Source organism: Cercospora kikuchii (assembly GCF_019650295.1).
Source record: "Cercospora kikuchii DNA, contig_00007, whole genome shotgun sequence".
Classification (NCBI taxonomy): Eukaryota; Fungi; Ascomycota; class Dothideomycetes; order Mycosphaerellales; family Mycosphaerellaceae; genus Cercospora; species Cercospora kikuchii.
In genome coordinates this window covers 2,308,621-2,328,090 of record NW_025408588.1, presented here as the reverse complement: position 1 = coordinate 2,328,090, position 19,470 = coordinate 2,308,621, and the positions used below count along the sequence as shown (strand labels likewise).

Sequence of the window (19,470 nt, the reverse complement as noted above, 5' to 3'; positions counted from 1 at the left end):
CTAGCTTTGCATTGCACAAGTGATAACACACGCTAACTGCGATCCCCACTTCTGTCAGATCCTACAGAGTCTGCGGCCGTTGCATATCGGCACAGTCAATAACGTCCTTTCCCGTTCGGTATCTGCAGGAGATCGGGCGAAACCCTCCAAATCAGATTGCGATTGGCACGCAAGCACGGCCATGTGGTCTCGCTTGTCTTCCATCCAGCAAGCAAGCCCGTGGTTTCGCGTATATCTGTCATTCGGGAGCCAAGGTATTTTCTTTTCGTTCTCAACTGCTTGACTTGCTTTCGCCATGGCCGCTTTGCAGAGCTGATAAGATCCTGCAGGCCCGCATAGCTGCACAACGAGAGCTGGCTCGGGGCTTCGCGTGCTCTGTAGTACCAGGGTCGTCGCTTTCTTCTAAGCTCGATTGGCCGGGTTTCGTTTGGGACTGATCACACATACCGACAGTATGGCTCTACTATCCAGAATCGCAGTTGCAGCTGTCACGCTGCTGGCGGTGTACTACATAGTGGGTTCAGTCTTGAGCTACCGCCGACTGCGCCTGTTCAAAGGACCACCGCTCGCCAGCTTTTCACGATTCTGGCTCTTCTGGAAAGAATGTCGAGGCACTCTTCCTCACGCCCAAGTTGCAGCCCTGGAGAAATATGGTATACGAGCTCACGTCTCAAACAGAGTGACAGGTAATGAGCTGACGTGATTTGAAAGGATCCCCGGCGCGTATAGGCCATGACTTGCTCGTTACCGACGATGCGGAACTGATTCGTCATATCAATGCGCCCGGCTCAAGGTGGACGAGATCAGGATGGTACGATGCTATGCGGATGGACCCGAGGCAAGACAACGTTTTCTCGACGCGCAATGAAGAGGCGCATGTGGACTTGAAGGCAAAGGAAGCTGGCGGAGTGCGTCGTCGGAGTTGCTCGGTGATGGCGAGGACGGTGTGACTGACCAGCTTGCAGTATAACGGCCGCGACATCAACACGCTTGAGCCTGATATCGACTCCCAAGTTGGCGAGTTCATTGGACTCATCCGGAAACATGAAGGCAAAGTCGTTGACTTTGCCCCCAAGGTCCGATATTTTGTCCTGGATGTTCTAAGCACGGTGGCCTTTGGACGCCCGTTTGGATTCATGGCTGCCGATGAAGACAAATGGGATTACTGCCAAACCTCGGACGATTTTACTCTGATCCTAGGCCTTACCGCTAACCACAGCTCGGTGAGATGGCTGCTCAGCCAAGATTGGGTCCAGGCTCTCGCTGCACCGAAGACCACGGATAAACATGGAATTGGCCCTGCGCTTGCCTTTGCCCACAAGGCTGTGTCGGAGAGGTACGGACCCGATGCAAAACCTAGGAAGGACATGCTTGGCCACTTTGTGAACAAAGGACTTTCCCAAGTGCAGTGCGAATGTGAAGCTTTTCTCCAGATCATGGCCGGAACTGATTCTTCTGCAACGATTTTGCGATGTGCTATTTTCTCCCTTGCTGGTAATCCCCGCGTATATGCGAAGCTGCGCGCAGAGATCGATGGCGTGCTGGGGCAGAACGCGTCTGTCAGATACCCGGATGTGCTAAAGCTGGAATATCTCAAGGTCGTCATCTGGGAGACGATCAGGTTATTCCCTCCCTTGTTTGGCCTGAAGGAGAAGTGTGCGCCGGTCGGTGGCGACGAGTTCAACGGTGTTTTCTATCCGGAGGGATCCACTGTAGCCGGGTGCGATGCCGCCATCATGAGGAGAAAGGACGTGTTTGGAGATGATGCCTCATTCTTCCGGCCCGAGCGATTACTGGAAGGTGATGATGCCCTCCGGCGGAAGCGGATGCAGACCGTGGAAGTCGCGTTCGGGTCTGGCAAGTACCTCTGTCTTGGGAAGCACATTGCCATGATAGAGTTGCACAAGACAATTGTTGCCGTGAGTTGCCTGACCTTCGTCATTGTACCGAAACTTGGCTGACAGTATCAGATAATGAGGAATTTCGATTTCGCAATGGCGGATCCCATGCGAGCAGTCGATGATGTTTTGCATAATGTGCACCAGCAAAAGAACATGAATTTGGTGTTCACCGCACGGGAGTAATGACTTATGAATGATTTGCATTTACATTTACAAGATACCACAATGTATGAGAGATGATGCATATTGGCACCATATATTGCCTTACAACGATCACTTCATTCTCTGACAGCTCACTTGCGCCAAACGCCAACAAAATTTCTGCGCGGTAACGTGAGAATCATTGCCAGATAGCTAGCTCGTGCGCATGTGTTTCATCTTTTGCCGAACATCTGTTGGTGAATGTCCGTTGTAGTTGAGTAAGGCAGCAAAGCAAATCTGCCACGACTTTTGTCAGCCGCCGCGGCAGTCACGTCGCCCAGAGCTTCAACTGAGGTTGGACGTGAAGCACTGCGACAACATCAACCTTTCTCAACCTGCCGACTTGTCCTCGATCTTTGCGCGCCCGCGGAAAACATTCATTCGGTAACATCGCCGAACTCAACATCTACTGGCCGCGAAGTCACGACACCGAGCGCGCAAGGCGCAACAGCAGATGGGAAGATGGCATCTGTCTGGAACCCAGAAAATGTCACAGATGTGGCCGAGTCGGTGGGCATTGCGTCGCTGCATCGCGATGTCGCAGAGCACTTAGCGCGAGACGTGGAATACCGCATGAGCCAGGTGTTGGAAGAGGCGCTGAAGTTCATGCGACATGCGAAACGGACGACACTCACCACTCAGGACATCTCACATGCGCTACGAGTGCTCGACGTCGAGCCGCTTTACGGATACGAATCCACGCGACCGTTGCGCTTCGGTGAAGCCTCGATAGGACCTGGCCAGCCACTTTTCTACGTGGAAGACGAGGAAGTCGATTTCGAAAAGCTGATCAATGCCCCACTGCCCAAAGTGCCGCGCGAGATCAGCTTTACAGGCCACTGGTTAGCCGTGGAAGGCGTGCAGCCTAGTATACCGCAGAACCCGACACAAGCAGATCAGCGAGGGCAAGAGTTGGCAGGAAAAGGGCAGAATGCCAACACATTGGTTGCGCTCAGCGGCAATGACAACGTTGCAGTTAAGCCACTCGTCAAGCATGTACTGTCGAAGGAGCTCCAACTGTACTTCGAGCGGATATGTGCCGCTATTCTGGACGAAGAGAATGTTGAATATCAAGCAGCAGCTCTGGCTTCACTCAGATCAGATCCGGGCTTGCATCAGCTGGTGCCATACTTCATACAATTTGTGGCGGACAAGGTCACGCACAATATGAAGTCACTATTCATCCTCCTGCAGAGCATGCGGCTGGTGGAGTCGCTTCTCTCGAATCCGAGCCTTTACATCGCGCCATATGTATCTTCATTGATACCCTCGATCCTGACGTGCGTTCTCGGCAAGCACTTGGGCGCTTCATCAAAAGACCAAAGCGATGCACATTTTGTGCTGCGATCGTTCTCTAGCAGTCTGCTTTCGAAAATCGCGAAGGACTTTGGCGATAGCTCCTCCACACTTAAGCCGCGGATAGCACGATCCTGCATGAAACACTTCCTTGACTCTCACAAGCCTTTTGGAACACACTACGGCGCGATCAATGCCTTGAGAGACATAGCCGGACCAGCAGGCGTGAGACAGCTGATCTTACCTCACCTGAAGGCATACGACGTACACTTACAGGAAGGACTCAAAGACGATGCAAAGCGACCGCACGCAGAGAAAGTGGTGGAAGCAATCGTTGGAGCACTCGAGACCCTAGAGCAGGATGCTGTTGGGCATGGTAATCAGACCAATGGGCACCCTGAGGGCGCTGCGCTAAAGGAGCGACTGAACGAGCTTCTCGGCGAGGCTGTCGCGCAGGCAGTGTTGGCTAAGGAGCGGCCATCACTCGTTAATGCTGTTTTGGAGAAGGAAGTTGAACTCTGAAGCATTCGGAATACCACATTGTGATGAGAAGATGCTCTTGTATATGGGTCATGACAATTAGCGCGGCGTTGGGGCACGGTACGCAGCTGTAGCAGTTTGCATGCGCATGCAGAGAATGTGCTGCAAAGATGCGGGGAAAATGATATACTTCACAGGAGAAAATCGTCACCCTTGTCCACACGAAATCCTTGCTACCAGCCAACCGACTATTCGCGCAACGTTCGTTGTCGTCTGGAAAAGATCAACTCAGATATGCGGTATGCTCTCTCCAGATTCCGTCTCAGATGACGCCAGCCTTCCTCATAAACCAGCTGCCGCCCCCAAGCAGCGCAGTACAGCCAGAGAAGATGATGATTGTACCGTACTCGCTGCTATAAGCAGATGCTGCATTGTCGTCCCAGATCCGACTATCCTTAAGTAGTGAACCGGAAAGGGGCCCGGAAATAATGGATCCAACACCTCGACCAGCAGCCAAGAGACCGAAGATGAGGTTTGCGTCTGTGCCCTCGTGCTTCTTCTGCACTTCTCGGATCAGCCCGCCCCAATGCGAAGAGTATGCCGACGCAGTTAATCCGTACACGACGGAGAAGATGAAGAGCGGAGGCACTGCAACTGTGAAGCCCAGGATTATCAGTACTGACACACCAGCAAGAGCGCTCACAGCGAGCATGACTGTCATTGTGTTGAACCTGTCGACAAGTGCGCCGACGACAACGCAGCCAATCACTGCTCCGACGTTGATCAGGACGACGGTCAAGGATCCAAGAGTGCGGCCTATGCCGAACTCTTCCGCAATTGTAGGAAGATAGTTCATTGGCAAGAAGTATCCTAGTGCTTGAATGCCATTGAAAAATTGCAAGACCCAGAAGAGGCGGTGTCGCAGGAACGATGTCTGCACAGGAGGTGCCACATGGGTCGCAGAAATTGGCAGACGGGGCTTCAGGATGAAAATGAGCGGCGCGGATAATGTGCAGATGATGGCTGCAACGATGCGCAGTGTCTAGACACAATAGCTCAGCATCAATCGTCCTGAATTGGCATCGACCAGACTCACCCATCGAAAGCCGACTGCAGAAAGCATAGCCTGTAACAGCAACGGCATCACCACCCCGCCTACGCCGTCTCCGGCAATAGAGATGCCCAGCGCAAGACCTTTCTTCCGCACGAACCACTCATTGACGTAGTTCAGTGTTGGCATCACCAACGCATTTCCAGCAAAAGCGTATATGATACCTTGGCATACAATAAGCTGCGGAACAGTGTTCGAAAAGGAAGCTCCAATCAAAGCAACTGCTACGAGTGGGAGACTCGCCCAGAGTGAATATTGACGCGCCCGCGGCCATTTCTGGAAGGCGCCCAGGAATACCGGCATCGTCAGATACATGATACCTGTGGATGTTGTTCCAATAGCAGCGATACCTCCTGGTTTCGATGCAAATGGCTCGTTGGTCGTGTAGTATTCTTGCAAGACACCATAGGACAAGGCAAAGCCCCAGATCGTCGCGTTGCTCAAAAAGGATCCGAATAGTGCCATCCAGGCATTCCGGCCTTCGTCTGTGGGTGGCAGAGCATCTTGGACTTGACTGGGCGAGAGCACGATATCAATCGAGTCGCCGGAAGATGTAACAGGTCGGCTTTCGAGTTCGATGGAGCTCCCGCTGCTCACAGGTTGCTGACATTGTGCTACCTCCATTGCTGTGTGAAGTGGAGATTGCTTGGAAGAAGACAAACACCGGGAATAAGTATCTATGAACCTGAGAACGACGATTGCAAGCTATCGGAGGGACACTTCACGACATGTACGCCCTTTGGTCAGCATGCAAACGGTGACTGGATTGAGCCTATGCTAGGAGAGGAAAGAGATCCCGGCAGAAAAATCTTGGCAGTTTTTCTTAGTAGTCAGTTAGGGTTCTTGCCTCACGTCCTTGCTCGACTTCATCAACAACCCTCTGGATTTCAGGTCATCGGCACAAGATGCATCTCTGTCGCAGAACGACGACTCTGATGCGGCGACGCTATCTGCTAGCATTACATACCCGTCAAAAGTGATGTCATAGCCTTTTTGCTCTATCTGCACTTGCAGCTTATGAATAAGCCGGCCATGGAGGCCGATACTCCATGGTCATCCTTATCGACCACTGCCTACTCGCTCGTGGCATTGTAGCCAATCGAGGCGACACTCGCTCCAGCCTCGACAGCAGGGTCGATCAGCACCGTCAAGACTCGCCCGTTGACAGTCGATGTCAGCTCCTGCAGCTCATCTCCCCAGCTATTGTACACACGGCCAATGGTCTGGCCTTCCACAACGTCGTCTAGGACAGCGATATCCATATCGATCCAGCCGCTGAAGTTGGTTCGCGGGTTGGTGAAGTTGGTGGCGATGAAGGTCTGAGACAGATCGGGCTGAGGAACCTCGCCACCGGTCATTTGGAGATCATCCATCAAGCGGAAGGCAAAGTCAACAGTGCGCTGAATCAAAGTGCGGTTCCAGTTGTTGGCTGGTCCGGTCTCGACCGTGATGGCTGGTACCCCGGCTTGGACCCATGTCGTTTCTATCGAGCCAGGCTCACCAGGATCAATTTTGATCATGTCTGGCTGCAGAAGCTCCGCAATGCGCTGCACGCCTTCGAAGCCGTAGTCAGCATAACACCACAGTGGACCGAGAGAGCCGGTGCTCAAAGTGTCTGAGTATATGTCAGCATCGCTGCGTCTGAAACACGTTCCTGTAATACTCACGAAAGTCCACGGCGATATCGACATTTGAGGTGTTGCCCCAGATGTTATTCCAAATTGCCGAAGTGTAAGACTGGATCAAACTGCCACCCTCCTCGATACTTCGTCCTGGAAAGTTGCGGTTGAGGTCGACAAAGAATCCATTTGATGAACTCGTGAAGAAATTCCTTTGGTTCATGAAATTTCCTTGTGGATTCTGTGTCGGCAGTCCGATGACTGTGCCATTGAAGTCGCCGGCAGCAACAGTCTCATTGAGCCTTCTGAATATGTTTTGGACGATTGCCACCGGGTTCAGCTCATCGCCATGAATGGACGCAGAGAACGACAGTTTTCGGCCAGTCTCGAGCGATTCGTTGGTCCCTCGTGCAACAAATATTGGCAAGAAATATGTCAAGCCACCTTGTCCAGCCCCAGGAGACAGCCAGAAACGAGACACTTGATTGCTTGGAACATCATTCACATCCAAAGATGAGATGATTGGATAGCCTTGGAACGAATCCCCGGTGTATTCAGTTCTGGCCCGTACCGTAGGGGCGATAGCGGCCAGCCATGCTATGGACGTCGAGCTGAGCCTCATTGCCGGTGAGACTTGTGATTGCAAAAATAGTGTATGTTGTCACAGTCTGGTCGGTATATTCGGCCGACGTGACCTATGGCACATATTTATGCATGCATCGTCGCGTGGCAGGCTAGGAATGCCAAGCTGATAAAAGGACCAGGCGATGCCTCTCTAGGAAGTCGGCAAGAAAAAGCCAAGATCTACAGTCAGACACGCATCTCGTAAGTGGCGCTCGTGTTCCTACATCAGCACTCTGCAGCATTACATAGTAGAACATCACTTGACAGCAAGTGCACGAAGATCATTATGGCGGAGGACTCTGTTTCCTGGAGTCGTGCGTTTTGGAATCTCGCCGAAAGCGCCCAGCAGGGATGTTTAGGTGGATGAATCTTGCCAAGAATAGCGTCGGCCAAATCGTTCGGAGTATACCAATTCACCAAGTACGCCGGCTATCGGCCGTACCCACTCTACCTGAACAAATACCGAGTTGGAGCAATGGAGTTGTGCTTCTTGCAGCGAGCGATCAAGCGAAGCGGGACTTTGCCCTTCACTTCTGCTGCACAAAAGCAGCAGCCGGGCCACATCCACTTTCGTCCCTGGTTGGACTCTTCATGAGAGGCGGTTGAAGATGTATACGTCAATTTCATTATCTCTGGTACTCGGACTGGCATCCGCCACTCAATATGGAAACAATTGGGTACCTGTCAAATACGATCCGCCACAAGTCGAGAAGAACTTCCCGGATCCTGGGATCAAATTGATCTCGCCAGCATTTATCAAGAATGATACTATTCCACCAGGATTCTCGAACGGAACAGCCGGTCCTACCAGTCAGGTGATCTTGGATGTCTATATTCAAGCGCTTGCGGATCGAAATCCCTGGATCAAGTATTCGCCGGTCGAATATGAGAGCGAGGAAGGCCGTGACTTTCCCTATATCCTCCTCACGAATGGGCAACAACCGAATTTCACCTACAGTCCGTCAGGTGGAAATGTCTCGAACCCTCTCTGGAGTGGGAACATCACGACAGATCAGTCGCAAAGTAGTGGAGCGAACGACAAGCTCAGAATATGGATTCAAGGCGGGGTACACGGCAATGAACCAGGTGAGCCTCTCATGGAGCATTCTTGGCCCCTGATACAGATGCGAAGGTCAATCTGGAGCAGTTGTGAAGAGTAAGACTGACGATCGTCCAGGTGGTGACCAAGCAGTTATGGCCTTGCTCGGCAAGATGAACGCGAACCAGACTTGGACGAACCAGATCTTGCAAAATGCAGACATCATGGTTCTCCCTCGATACAACCCAGACGGTGTGGCTTATTTCCAGCGAACTTACGCCAGCAACTTTGACCCCAACCGCGATCACACAAAGCTCGCCAGACAACAGTCACGAGACATCAAGCAGACGTTCTCGGACTTTGCTCCTCATATTGCTGTCGATCTGCATGAGTACGGCGCAAACACACTCTACAGTGGAAGCTACGTACCGGGCGCAGACGCTATGTTCAGCGCAGCGAAGAACCTGAACATCCATGTCAGCATCCGCAACATGTCTGAAGAAGTCTTTGCTCCAGCAATCGCCTCTCACCTTGAGAAACAAGGCTTCCGATGGGAGCCCTACGCGACTGGAGCATCCGATGGAGATACCCGCAATTCCACCATCATGCTCCAAGAAGCCGGCAGCGACGCCAAAATCGGCAGAAACTCCATGGGACTCTCTCAAGCAATCGTCTTCCTCTTCGAAACACGAGGAATCGGCATCGCCGACCAGGAATTCGCCCGACGAACCGCAACTGGGCTGGCCCTGCTCGAAGCAACGATCAACACCGCCATCACCAACGCAGCTGAAATCCGCCAAGTCGTGGAAGAAAGTATCGAAGATTTCGTACAAAGCAACGATCAGATCGTCATCACAGACAACCCACAAAACGCCACACTAAGAAACTGGACACTAATCGACCACGAAACCGGCGAATTGCAACAAGTCCCCGTAGCATTCTTCGCCACAACACCCACAATCGCGAACCTCACTCGTGCGAGACCAGAAGCCTACCTCATTCCCAAAGGCTGGAAAGATCTCATCCCTCGACTCGAAGCTTCTGGTCTAGAAGTCGAGACCCTCGACCAAGCTTTCCGCGGCCCGGTCGAAGCTCTCACAATCGAAACAGCAGGTTTCACGGAGGCAGCATATTTTGAAGGCGCAGTTCTCGCTTCTGTTACCACGAAGTCAACGACCAAGAATGTTGAACTTCCAGCTGGAAGTTTCTTGGTTAGCACGAGGCAGAAGAATGCTGGGTTGGCGCTTGCTGCGCTGGAGCCCGAGAATATTGATTCGTATGTCAGCTTCGGAGTCGTGCCGTTGGCCGCAGGGGATGAGTATCCGATCTACAGGGTTATGGCATGAGCGACTAGAGGCGGCGAGGATACGATATGCATGATCTAGACGAATGTGAGGAGTATTGGCGAAGTAGGAGCGACACGATTCGACCATGACTTGGGGTCACGAGGCAGAAGTTTTGCATGCTCGGCGTTTTCGGTAGCGTCTTCTTTGGCTTCATTCCGTTTCATACCACTTGGCTTAGCAGACCAAAAGCAATTGAAAGTTCCGAAGAATACTCTGCACAAGTTGCACACAGTCAAAATGATCGATTCTTTTCGTCTTCTACACACAAGACGACAGGCACATCAAGGAAATTAAAAAGAGAACTAGAAACTAGCAAGCTAAGCGGCCGTGCATCATCAGAGAGTCGTGAGAATTTTTGTGTGTTCCAATCCTCCCCAAGATACCGCTCCTCCGCGTAGTCATAATGCAGTTCGTGCGATCGTAGCCCAAGCCAACGCAAAACGCAAAACGCTCATGCCATGCCATGCCACGCGCAAGTCCGAATAACAAACAATGCAACAAAAACTCAACAACAACAGCCAAAGGGTATACGCATATTCAACGTAGCAGAATTATGTTCAACCTTCCTTCCTTCCTCCTTCTGGGTCGACACTAGCCTCCTTCTTTTCTTGGTCATTTCTCAGGTCGGTCGCGGCCTGGGTGAGAATGGTCTGGGAATGTTAGAATACTATGCTGCAGCGCTGACGGCAGGCTGAGCGGCTTCGTCCACGCCATTGGTCTTGGCCGCCTCCTCTTCCTTCTTCTCGGTTGTGGTGTTCTTCACTTCGGCGGCCGCTTGAACCTTGGCTTCGAGCTCTGCGAGCTTCTTGTCTGTCTCAGCCTTGGACTTCTCAGCTTCCTCGAGCTTCTTCTCCGCTGCTGATAGTTGTTCGGCTTTCTTCTCAGCCTCGGCTTTGGCCTTCTCTGAGTCTGCGAGCTTCTTCTCTGCTGCGGCGAGTTGTTCGGACTTCTTCTCAGCCTCCGCGAGCTTCTTTTCAGTCTCTGCGAGCTGTGCAGCCTTCTTCTCAGCTTCAGCCTTGGCTGACTCTGCGTCTGCGAGCTTCTTCTCTGTCGCTGCGAGCTGCTCTGCTTTCTTCTCAGCCTCTCCCTTCGCCTTCTCTGCGTCGGCCAGCTTCTTCTCAGTCTCTGCGAGCTGTGCAGCCTTCTTCTCGGCTTCAGCCTTGGCGGATTCTGCATCTGCCAGCTTCTTCTCAGTCTCTGCGAGTTGGGCGGCCTTCTTCTCAGCCTCCGCCTTAGCACTTTCAGCGTCAGCCAGTTTCTTCTCCGTCTCGCCCAGCTGCGCAGCCTTCTTCTCTGCCTCAGCCTTAGCGCTTTCTGCGTCTGCGAGCTTCTTCTCGGTCTCAGCAAGCTGAGCGGCCTTTTTCTCTGCATCGGCCTTTGCCGCTTCAGCTGTCTGTAGTTTCTTCTCAACCTCGGCCAGTTGCTCGGCCTTCTTGGACGCAGCCGCGGCGTCGGCTTTGGCGGTCTCAATCTCCTTCTCGGCTGCTGAGAGCTTGGTCTGTAGATCAGTAGCAGCGGCGGCAGAACCCTTCTCGAGGTCAGCGACCTTGGCAGTGAGCGTGGACTTCTCCTGTGCAACGTTAGTAAACCACTATCATTAAGAAGACATCGGATGGAACTCACTTCTTGCGCAGCCTTCAGCTCCTCCGCGGCCTTGCTGGATTTGATTGTGCTCTCTTCGGCCTGCTTCTTGAGATCCTCAACCTTGCTTTCTGCTTCCTGCTGGCTCTTCTTGAGATCTGCGCTCTCCTTCTCGATAGCCTTGACCTTCTCCAGAGCATCATCAGCCTGCTTCTTCACCTTCTCCAGCTCAGCTTGGTGCTCGGCTTGCAGCTTCTTGCTCTGCTCTTCAGAGCCTGTACTCTTCTGCTTCAGCTCCGCGATCTCACTCTTCAGCTTCTCAACCTCTTGCGAGCCCTTCGACTCCAAGCTCTTGATCTTCTCTTCATCAGCCTTGTAGGAAGCCTTCAGAGCAGAGTTCTCCTCAAATAGCCTGTTATGCGAAATTTGCAAGCTGTTCTTCTCTGTACGGGCAGCTTCGAAGTCCTTCTTCGCAGCCTGGATCTCGGCCTTTGAAGCATTCTCGAGCTCTTCGTGCTCCTTCTGCAGTGCGGCAAGCTTGTTCTGGTAATCACTGAGCTCTTGGGCAGCGGCTGCGCCTTCCTCGGAGGTCTTCTTGAGGTTGGTGTTGGACTGCTCGAGTTGAGAGACCTTTTCTTGTGATGCGGCAAGTTGCTTCTGAACTGTCGCGAGGCGATCTTCAGCAGCCTTGTTAGCAGCGTCGGCGTTCTTCTGAACTTCGGCGAGCTTCGCCTGTGCATCCTCGAGCTGCTTCTGAGCGGCTGCGAGCTTGGCTTCTGAATCCTTGACCGAAGTCTCGCTGGACGATTGCAGAGAGGCGATCTTCTCCTGGCTTTCTGCAAGATCCTTCTTCGCAGCTGCAAGCGATGAGTCAGCTTCCTGCTTGACGTTGCTGAGCTCGGTCTCCAAGCTGGCCTTCTCCGTTTGGAGAGCGCTGTGCTTCTCGGTGGTCTCGCTCAGCTGGGCCTGGAATGAGGCGAGCTCGGCCTTAAGGCTGGTCTCCAACTGCTCCCGCGAGGCCTTGGCTTCTTCCAACTCCTTCTTGGCAGCAGCGGATTCCTGCTCAAGCTGCTTGTTGCTCGTCTCCAACGTGGTCAGCTTCTCTTGCACCGCTCTCAGCTCATTGCGCGCGTGGTCTCGCTCTTGTGTGACAGACTGAGACACGCGCTCGAGCGCCTGTCGTTGGGCATCGTTTCCCTTGGTGCTGTTCTGCAAGTCTTGCTGCAATTTCTGGATCGCCGCCTGCTTCTCGGCTTCGAAATTGGCCAACTGACTCTCAAGCTCTTGCACCTTCTTCTTTAGTTCGGCAACCTCTTTGCTTGCACTGTCCGACTTGGAGCGGGACTCGCTGAGTTCCTTTTCCTTGGCGGCAAGTTCCTTCTTCTTGCTTTCAATGTCGGCGTTGCTGGCCTTGAGCTTCTCTTCGACCTCGTGGAGCTTCTCCTTGGGAACGCCCGGTGTCGAAATTAAATTGCCCATGCTTGGTAGGTGTGTGTATACGCAGGATCGTCGGGATGGGATTCACACAGGGAGGGAATAGGATATTCCGGTGAGGATGGGTGAGGAAGATGCTCGAGGCGAGGTCGTTGCGGTGAAGTGATGTGGCGGTATCTCAGGAAGTAGCGCGTGGGCAAACACTGCGCGTGTTGCTGTTTGCTGGTGGGACTTCGGCGGCAGATTTTGGAAAGGCCCCCTGGTCGCTTAGCTGCACGATGGTGCTCGTGCTTGTGCTCTCGGCGTCTGTGCTTGACGAAGGAAGATTTGATATCGACGACAACAACCAAGAACTTCACCTACCGTTGTGACCGGGGCATGGGAGGGGATACATCCTTCCTCTACCCCTTCCACCTACCACCGTCGCCGCCGCCGAGCCGTGCTCCTCACCTCCGCCCTCACGCGTCTGTATGCAGCCGGAGCGCGGAAGAGCTGTTCGCGCCCAAAGCTTGAGGCGGGCGGCCGGGTGTGTCGGTCATGCAGGGGTCGTCACCGCTGCGACCAGCAGTCGACACGACTCGCTGCCTGCTGGCCAGAGACGTCATCAGCAGCAGGTATCGCAGTGCAGGCGTGCTAGCATGACTTGATGAGAGACATGTGAGGTTGGGAGAAAGCCCCGCGAACGATCCTGAACCACTCTTTGGCATGCAACGCTGACGCAGGGCGGCTTGGCCAGCATGTGCCACAGCTTCCATCCAACGCCCAGCGCCTATCCAGGCCTAGTCTGGGATGCTAGGTGAAGGAAGCCAATGCACTCTGATCGACGCAGCGGAGGATGTCTACATACATCATAGCGCACAGTCACCGGTACTCAAACCTCACCTACAGCAGCAGCACCACTATCACAGCAGTCGAATTCTCTGTTGGAAATGTGTGCATCGAATGCGGTATCATAGAGCCACTCGGGCTGTAATTGTGCTGTACAGTTCATCGAGATCTACCGTGGCGCGCACGAAGTCCCTCTCTCATTCCATGTCCAATTTTCGCTGAAATGCAAACCTCTTCGTATCGTGGTCGTCAGTCCCCCGTGTGCAGCATGGAATTTCACATTCGCCGGCCTCTGTTTTCCTGAAAGGTAGACTGTCTCTCGTTTCCAAGCCGTAGCACAAATTCCTGGATCGTGATATTCCTACGGTTCCTGGCTGCGTGTAGACTGCGTTGCTCAGTATCTGCCGGTCTCGGTTCATGCTATGTAGCCGAAACTCGGCTACTGCTTGCACCATCCAGCTCCATGCTGTCTTCGGGCTGCCGTATGACTCTTCGTCTTCTCGAGCCCGCACTTCGCCCAGCTCGCAGTTGGTGAACTTTGGTCGCGATGCCTTGATCCCACATCTCTTCGTCCGCTCCGCCCAACACTCCTTGGTTTTCCATTTGTCGAAGCGCCCTGTTAAGGAGGTCCGTAGCAATAGGGTCTTGCGGTGAGATGGCGAGAGCTTCGTGCAGTGCTACGGTGGCTTGAAAGGCGTCTTCCAATTCGAGAAGAACCAATCCTTTGCTGGAAAATACGGCCGCATCTCGCAGTCCGAGACGGATAACTTCTTCAAATTGCTCAAGAGCTTCGTGAAATCGTTCAGCCTTTCGTAATGCGTGTGCCAGGTTAAGGCGTGTACTCGTGTACTGATTCTGCGGTGCCTCATTGTCGATCGAGATCTGCAGTGCAAGGTTGAAGTGGTCAATGGCGCTATCGAATTCGCCCTCCATATAGCAGCAAACACCAATTTCGTTGATGAGGAGAGGATCCCTTTGGCATAATCCGAACGCTGCCGTTAAGTATTCTCGCGCTATCGCCAGATTTCCAAGAGCTATTTCTTGCATTCCAAGGTATAGCTGAGGAAGATGTGTGCCTTGGAACAACCGCGCAGCAGTACTGTACGCGGCAATTGCTTGGTCACTCTCGCCCTCCGCAGCAAATGTATGCGCGAAGCCGATCCAAGCGGCTCCAAAGTGCGGATCCATAAGACTGGCCTTGGAGAAATATGATCGTGCTTCGGGTATTCGATTAGTATTCAAGTAGTAGGTACCCACAGCGAGCCATGTGCAAGGCTCATTGGGATGCGTGTCTGCAAGTTCATGCGAAATGGCAAAGAGCGCATTCGTATGATTGAGTTGGGCGAGAAGCGACAGGTGGAGGGGTATGCAAGCGAAGTTGTATGGATCCGTTTCCAGTATTTGGTTCGTAAGGTCGACGGCAACCTGGAATCGCGATGCGGTGAAGAGCTTCTCGGCCTTCGCCAGCAGAATGTCAGGATTCTGAGACAGTTTGTAGTGCGTTGACAAAGTCTCGATCGCCGCATCGAACTCGTCCGGCCGTGCATACTTGGACAAGCGTGTTGAGTACAGGTTCCTCGTAAAGTCTGCTGCTTCTGCTGCGGCACCGTCTCCAGGCTCGGCATGTATACTGTCGAAATTCAGGCTATCGAGGAAATCCCACTCCTCTCCAGGGCTCATGAGCGAATTCTTCACCAGCTGGTCGAAGGCTTCAAAGCATTGCACGTCTATCCGTACAGCATCCTTGTAGCATTCCTTTGCGCGATCGAACGCATTTTGCTTCGCATAGCATAACCCTCTTAGATAGCACATGCCAGCCTCATACCGCAGCGAGTTCGCATCCTCCAAATCTCGTTCCGCGCTACGGTCGACTCGATCCGTTCGACTCGGTAGCTTGGACTTGGCATGTTGTTTTGAGGCCAGACCATTGCTGATATGCTGCAGCTTTCTGCGTTGAGCATCTGCGGTTGTCGCCAAATGTACCGGATTCTTCTCGCCTAGCAGTGACAAAGCCTCATCATGTCTTCCTTGGTGGATGTAGCAGTGTGCTGCGAGGTATCGTGAGGCAGGTAATCGTTGCAGCAATTCTGATCGCGACAGAAAGGCGAGAGCGCGTGTGTAGTTTCCGGCGGAGAAGTGTATTTGGGCCAGAGCGTAGGCGTCTTCATCCGAGTCTACCACGGCGCATCAGTTGTGTCTTCGATCGCTATGGGCGCAGAAAGAGAAGCATACCCGTCAGTGCCAGCAATTTGTCGCCAGCGAAGATGGCCGTGTCGAATTGGTGTCGATGCAGAGCATCCTCTCGCCAGCTGCGCAGATACGCTTCCATGCTGCGTGTTGCTTGTCGTTTGCTGCGCTTCGCTAATTAGCTGCTATACTGAGATGCATTGGTATCGCTACTGCGTGCTGAGAATGTAGGCATACGGCAGGCGCGCGACTGCGATTGCAACTTACCTAGCGAAAAGAAAGTCGAGCGACTCGCGACTGCTGCTTTGTTGACGCGACCGGCACCTGCACTTTAGCTCGCGTCAGAGTGGGGCTGTCGAACGGACCCAGCACCGACCCCTGTCAACTCTTTCGTGTGCCTATCCTTCCTGCCTACATCCTGTCCTCTGACTTCACCACCAACCTCCACTCCAACCAGGCGACGAAGCCGCACACGACACCACTGATCTTGATTGATCGCCGTCGCCCACCATGTCTGAACGAAAGGTGCTCACCAAATACTACCCACCCGACTTCGACCCCTCCAAGCTCGAACGAAAGCGAGGGCCGAAGCAGACTGGTCCAAAAGTGCAGACTGTGCGCTTGATGGCTCCGTTCAGCATGAAATGTACCTCATGTGGCGAATTCATCTACAAGGGCCGAAAGTTCAACGCTCGGAAAGAGACGACCGAGGAGAAATACTATGCGATCACCATCTTTCGATTCTATATCCGATGTACGCGATGCTCTGCCGAAATCACGTTCAAGACCGACCCCAAGAATATGGACTATACGTGTGAGAGGGGTGCGAAGCGGAACTTTGAGCCTTGGCGAGAGGCGAAGCTGGCAGAGGAAACGGAGGAAGAGAGGCTGGATCGCATTGCAGAAGAGGAAGAGAATCGCGACGCCATGAAGGAGCTGGAGAAGAAGACACTGGATGCGAAGACAGAGATGGCAATCGCAGACGCGTTGGACGATGTGAGGCATCGGAACGCCGCGCGAGAAAGGGTGGGCAAGGATGGCATCAGCACAGTCGCCACACCAAAGGTTGACGAGGAAGCTGAGAGGGTAGAGAGGGAGCTGGAAGAGCAAGCCAGGATGGCTTTCCAAAGCAGCACGGGCGAGAGGGTGAGGAGATTGGGAGAGGAAGATTTAGACGGAGAGGCATCCTCAGCTGCCAGTGGAAGTGTTGACACCGATCGCGCGGCAATGCCACCCCCAGCTCTACCTACATTTCAGCGGATCGCAAAGCCAAAGAAGGATTTCGGAAGTGCCCTCGGAATCAAGAAGGGCATATTGAAGAAACCAGCTGCGCCCACGCCCGCTCCTGAGCCAGTATCGAAGCCAGTGGCCCCGCAACCGGACCCGCTAATGGACCGACCGGTAACTGCGAATGATCTGCCCGGGAAGCATGTGGAGCTGGGCGTGGGACTGTCGCTCGTCGACTATGGCTCTGACTCCGATTCCGACTGATGAAAAGCTTTCGTGCATGCCTCAGCCAAGACTGCAACCGCAGCATTAGATTCTTTCTTATCCAAAATCATCAACTTTCCACGTTGGCATTACGAGACCATGGACGCACGAAATGATGACAAACCAATGATGACAAACCCTCACGGTCTCTTCGCACTTGTCGCAGACCCACGATGGACCTACACCTACGCTCCTCCGCAAAGTTGCACTGTGCATGGGGAGCAGAACTGTCAGTCGCACGCTTCGCGCGCAGGCTTCGGTCTGCGAAGAAAAGCCTGATCCCCGATATCCAAATATTCGTCAGAGGGCAGCAGAGTGGTCTGTCTTGCTGATTCGCCATGGACACGGCTTATTTTAACAGCAGTAGAGAGGCGAATGCCGGCCCGGCCGTCCATTACGGGGAGGGTTGCACATTGTCTGACAACGTCGATATTGCCGTCACCGAGCACAGGAACTCTAGCAGCGTTCAATCTGTGGTATTTCAGATCTACGACTGCTCCGATTCGTGAAATGAATCCGATACTTGAAGCATCGAATATCAACCCACCAGGCCGCAAAGACTGTGGACAGCACCAGACAGACAACCACTCACTCTGCGACTATTGTGGAGAATCGTGTCCTGTGTCGTGGTGACGAGCATGATCGGCGCACATTTGCTGGATGCAAATAGGGAGAGGAAGACCAAGAATGATGTGAGTCTTGAGTAGTGATAGTCAATAGACGAAAGCCACTATTGTTACATATGCTTTGCAATGAGATTTGCAACCTGGTCGAGCAATCTTCTGCGTTCCTTTGCACAAATCGCAGAGGTTCTCTCGAGTAGCATACAAGACGAGCGTCTGATCCTCGAAGCAATCGCCTTACACCATATTTGTTTCATGATCCCCATCAGGACCGAACATGGAACATTTCTCGCTCTCCGCGTTCCTGGGAACAGAAAAAAACTGAGAAGAATCACCACCTTGCTCGCAATCACATGCGTGTCGTCCATTGACAGTTCCGATCCCACCCGAAATTCTGCTCAACTTCGACGCCTGTGAAATCATGGCGTGATAACGCCCTTTCCTCTCATTTGGCTTTCCATTCGCTATCGGACACCGAGTGGAAAAGCTTCTTTGCGCCATGGGTCTCCGTAGTTTCTGTTGAGAAACGTAGCTTGGTATGCATTTCACCATTCAGGCAAGACCATTCTCATCCCATCTCATCGCAGGACGAACAGCTGATGGATTCCCGTTCTAGCAAAGAAGAACAGTCGAAAGCGGCAAATCCTGATAAGCTTCATATTCCTTCATCAATTCGGCTTCATTCCATTCTCGTTCAGGTTCAGATCCAGCGTAATTGCCATCTTTGTCGCGTCGAAAATGGCGTTTATATTCTCCGCGAGGCATTTTGACGGCTTTGTAGCGTTCTTCTTTTTGTGCGCTGTGGTCGAGACCGGAGCCCATTCGGGTTGAGAGGCGGCGGAGGAAAGAGCGGCGTTGGGGGCTGGGAGGGTCGTTAGTGATTGTAGATTGAAGTGTAGGTGCGGTGGCGAGGAAGGATTGAATTACTTACCGACTGGGTAATTCGTCTCCTCCATCGACTGAGAGTTTTCGAAATTGGTTGCTTAGTCGGACTGTAACGATTATGACATCGTCGTCGGAAGGTTCTTGATAGTCGCGTTCGTAGACTACGCCTGCTCCGAAGCCGAGAGATCGTGTTCGAACTGTTGCAGAGCCGAATGTTCTTGGGACGCGGTGGGTGGCGAGAGAACTATTTCTCCTCGCAGGAGACTCCATGCCTGTATTCGTTGGTGAAGGTGAGCCACTAGAATCGCGATGAAAGTCCAGTCCTTCTAAATCGGCGTGATTCTTCGGTGGCGCTGGGAGGGGAACGCTTTGCCGACGAGCAGGTTGTTCCACAACACGATATGTAGGCGCGAAGATGGGCGCGACGAGGAAAGGATAAGCCATCCTTGCAGCAGCGCGATCCTAGATTTGATTATATCTTCTCTCTCGCGGAATGCTCAGGTGATGTGATGTTTGTCTTTCTCAACAACGGCGGCAGCGCCGAGAACCGTAACCCCGCCGACGAGGAAGAGTCGTTTGCGTAATAGTCTTCCCTAAGTCCCTAGCGTGGATGATGTGCATGTATCAATGGCTCCGCGGCTGTGTCAAATCGGAGCGTCACGGTCTGTGGAAAGAGTAATCAAAGGGTGGAAGCACAATGCAAGACAGAGAGTAGAGGCAGAAGGACCAGGTTCATGCGGCTCACAACGCGATGCTCGCGTGCTTCCACCAAGACGGCAGGATCAGAAAATAAGAGTCTCGAAGCTCTTCGCTGATCGCTAGGG

General features: G+C 53.0%; 9 protein-coding genes across 11 annotated transcripts; 4 read left to right on the top strand and 5 right to left on the bottom strand.

Moving 5' to 3' along the window:
* Positions 1–454: 454 nt before the first annotated feature.
* Positions 455–2,084, top strand: CKM354_001100500 (uncharacterized protein; the record flags this gene model as incomplete). Of its 2 annotated transcripts, none has more annotated exons than XM_044806481.1 (4): positions 455–653; positions 712–908; positions 966–1,919; positions 1,971–2,084. In XM_044806481.1, 4 exons carry the CDS (start codon positions 455–457, stop codon positions 2,082–2,084), a joined length of 1,464 nt encoding a protein of 487 aa, XP_044662416.1. The 2 variants fall into 2 exon arrangements, with proteins under 2 accessions (XP_044662416.1, XP_044662417.1); XM_044806482.1 differs by having other exon boundaries at positions 1,965–2,084.
* Positions 2,085–2,564: 480 nt separating this feature from the next.
* CKM354_001100400 (TATA-binding protein-associated factor TAF6) lies at positions 2,565–3,920 on the top strand (the record flags this gene model as incomplete). Its single annotated transcript, XM_044806480.1, has 1 exon — positions 2,565–3,920. One exon carries the CDS (start codon positions 2,565–2,567, stop codon positions 3,918–3,920), a length of 1,356 nt encoding a protein of 451 aa, XP_044662415.1.
* A 280-nt stretch (positions 3,921–4,200) lies between these two features.
* On the bottom strand, positions 4,201–5,613 carry CKM354_001100300 (uncharacterized protein; the record flags this gene model as incomplete). The annotated part of the gene is made up of 2 exons (XM_044806479.1): positions 4,201–4,920; positions 4,975–5,613. The coding sequence occupies 2 exons, from the start codon at positions 5,611–5,613 to the stop codon at positions 4,201–4,203; spliced, it is 1,359 nt and encodes a 452-aa protein (XP_044662414.1).
* Positions 5,614–6,062: 449 nt separating this feature from the next.
* Positions 6,063–7,230, bottom strand: CKM354_001100200 (uncharacterized protein; the record flags this gene model as incomplete). The annotated part of the gene is made up of 2 exons (XM_044806478.1): positions 6,063–6,604; positions 6,657–7,230. 2 exons carry the CDS (start codon positions 7,228–7,230, stop codon positions 6,063–6,065), a joined length of 1,116 nt encoding a protein of 371 aa, XP_044662413.1.
* A 610-nt stretch (positions 7,231–7,840) lies between these two features.
* On the top strand, positions 7,841–9,617 carry CKM354_001100100 (uncharacterized protein; the record flags this gene model as incomplete). The annotated part of the gene is made up of 2 exons (XM_044806477.1): positions 7,841–8,318; positions 8,410–9,617. 2 exons carry the CDS (start codon positions 7,841–7,843, stop codon positions 9,615–9,617), a joined length of 1,686 nt encoding a protein of 561 aa, XP_044662412.1.
* A 667-nt stretch (positions 9,618–10,284) lies between these two features.
* Positions 10,285–12,677, bottom strand: CKM354_001100000 (uncharacterized protein; the record flags this gene model as incomplete). 2 transcript variants are annotated; one of them, XM_044806476.1, is made up of 3 exons in its annotated part: positions 10,285–11,187; positions 11,241–11,751; positions 11,829–11,938. In XM_044806476.1, the coding sequence occupies 3 exons, from the start codon at positions 11,936–11,938 to the stop codon at positions 10,285–10,287; spliced, it is 1,524 nt and encodes a 507-aa protein (XP_044662411.1). The 2 variants fall into 2 exon arrangements, with proteins under 2 accessions (XP_044662411.1, XP_044662410.1); XM_044806475.1 differs by having other exon boundaries at positions 11,241–12,677.
* A 1,203-nt stretch (positions 12,678–13,880) lies between these two features.
* CKM354_001099900 (anaphase promoting complex subunit CDC16) lies at positions 13,881–15,789 on the bottom strand (the record flags this gene model as incomplete). Its single annotated transcript, XM_044806474.1, has 2 exons — positions 13,881–15,634; positions 15,693–15,789. The coding sequence occupies 2 exons, from the start codon at positions 15,787–15,789 to the stop codon at positions 13,881–13,883; spliced, it is 1,851 nt and encodes a 616-aa protein (XP_044662409.1).
* Positions 15,790–16,157: 368 nt separating this feature from the next.
* On the top strand, positions 16,158–17,138 carry CKM354_001099800 (mRNA splicing protein YJU2; the record flags this gene model as incomplete). Its single annotated transcript, XM_044806473.1, has 1 exon — positions 16,158–17,138. The coding sequence occupies one exon, from the start codon at positions 16,158–16,160 to the stop codon at positions 17,136–17,138; it is 981 nt and encodes a 326-aa protein (XP_044662408.1).
* Positions 17,139–18,373: 1,235 nt separating this feature from the next.
* Positions 18,374–19,090, bottom strand: CKM354_001099700 (uncharacterized protein; the record flags this gene model as incomplete). The annotated part of the gene is made up of 2 exons (XM_044806472.1): positions 18,374–18,623; positions 18,693–19,090. The coding sequence occupies 2 exons, from the start codon at positions 19,088–19,090 to the stop codon at positions 18,374–18,376; spliced, it is 648 nt and encodes a 215-aa protein (XP_044662407.1).
* Positions 19,091–19,470: the final 380 nt, after the last annotated feature.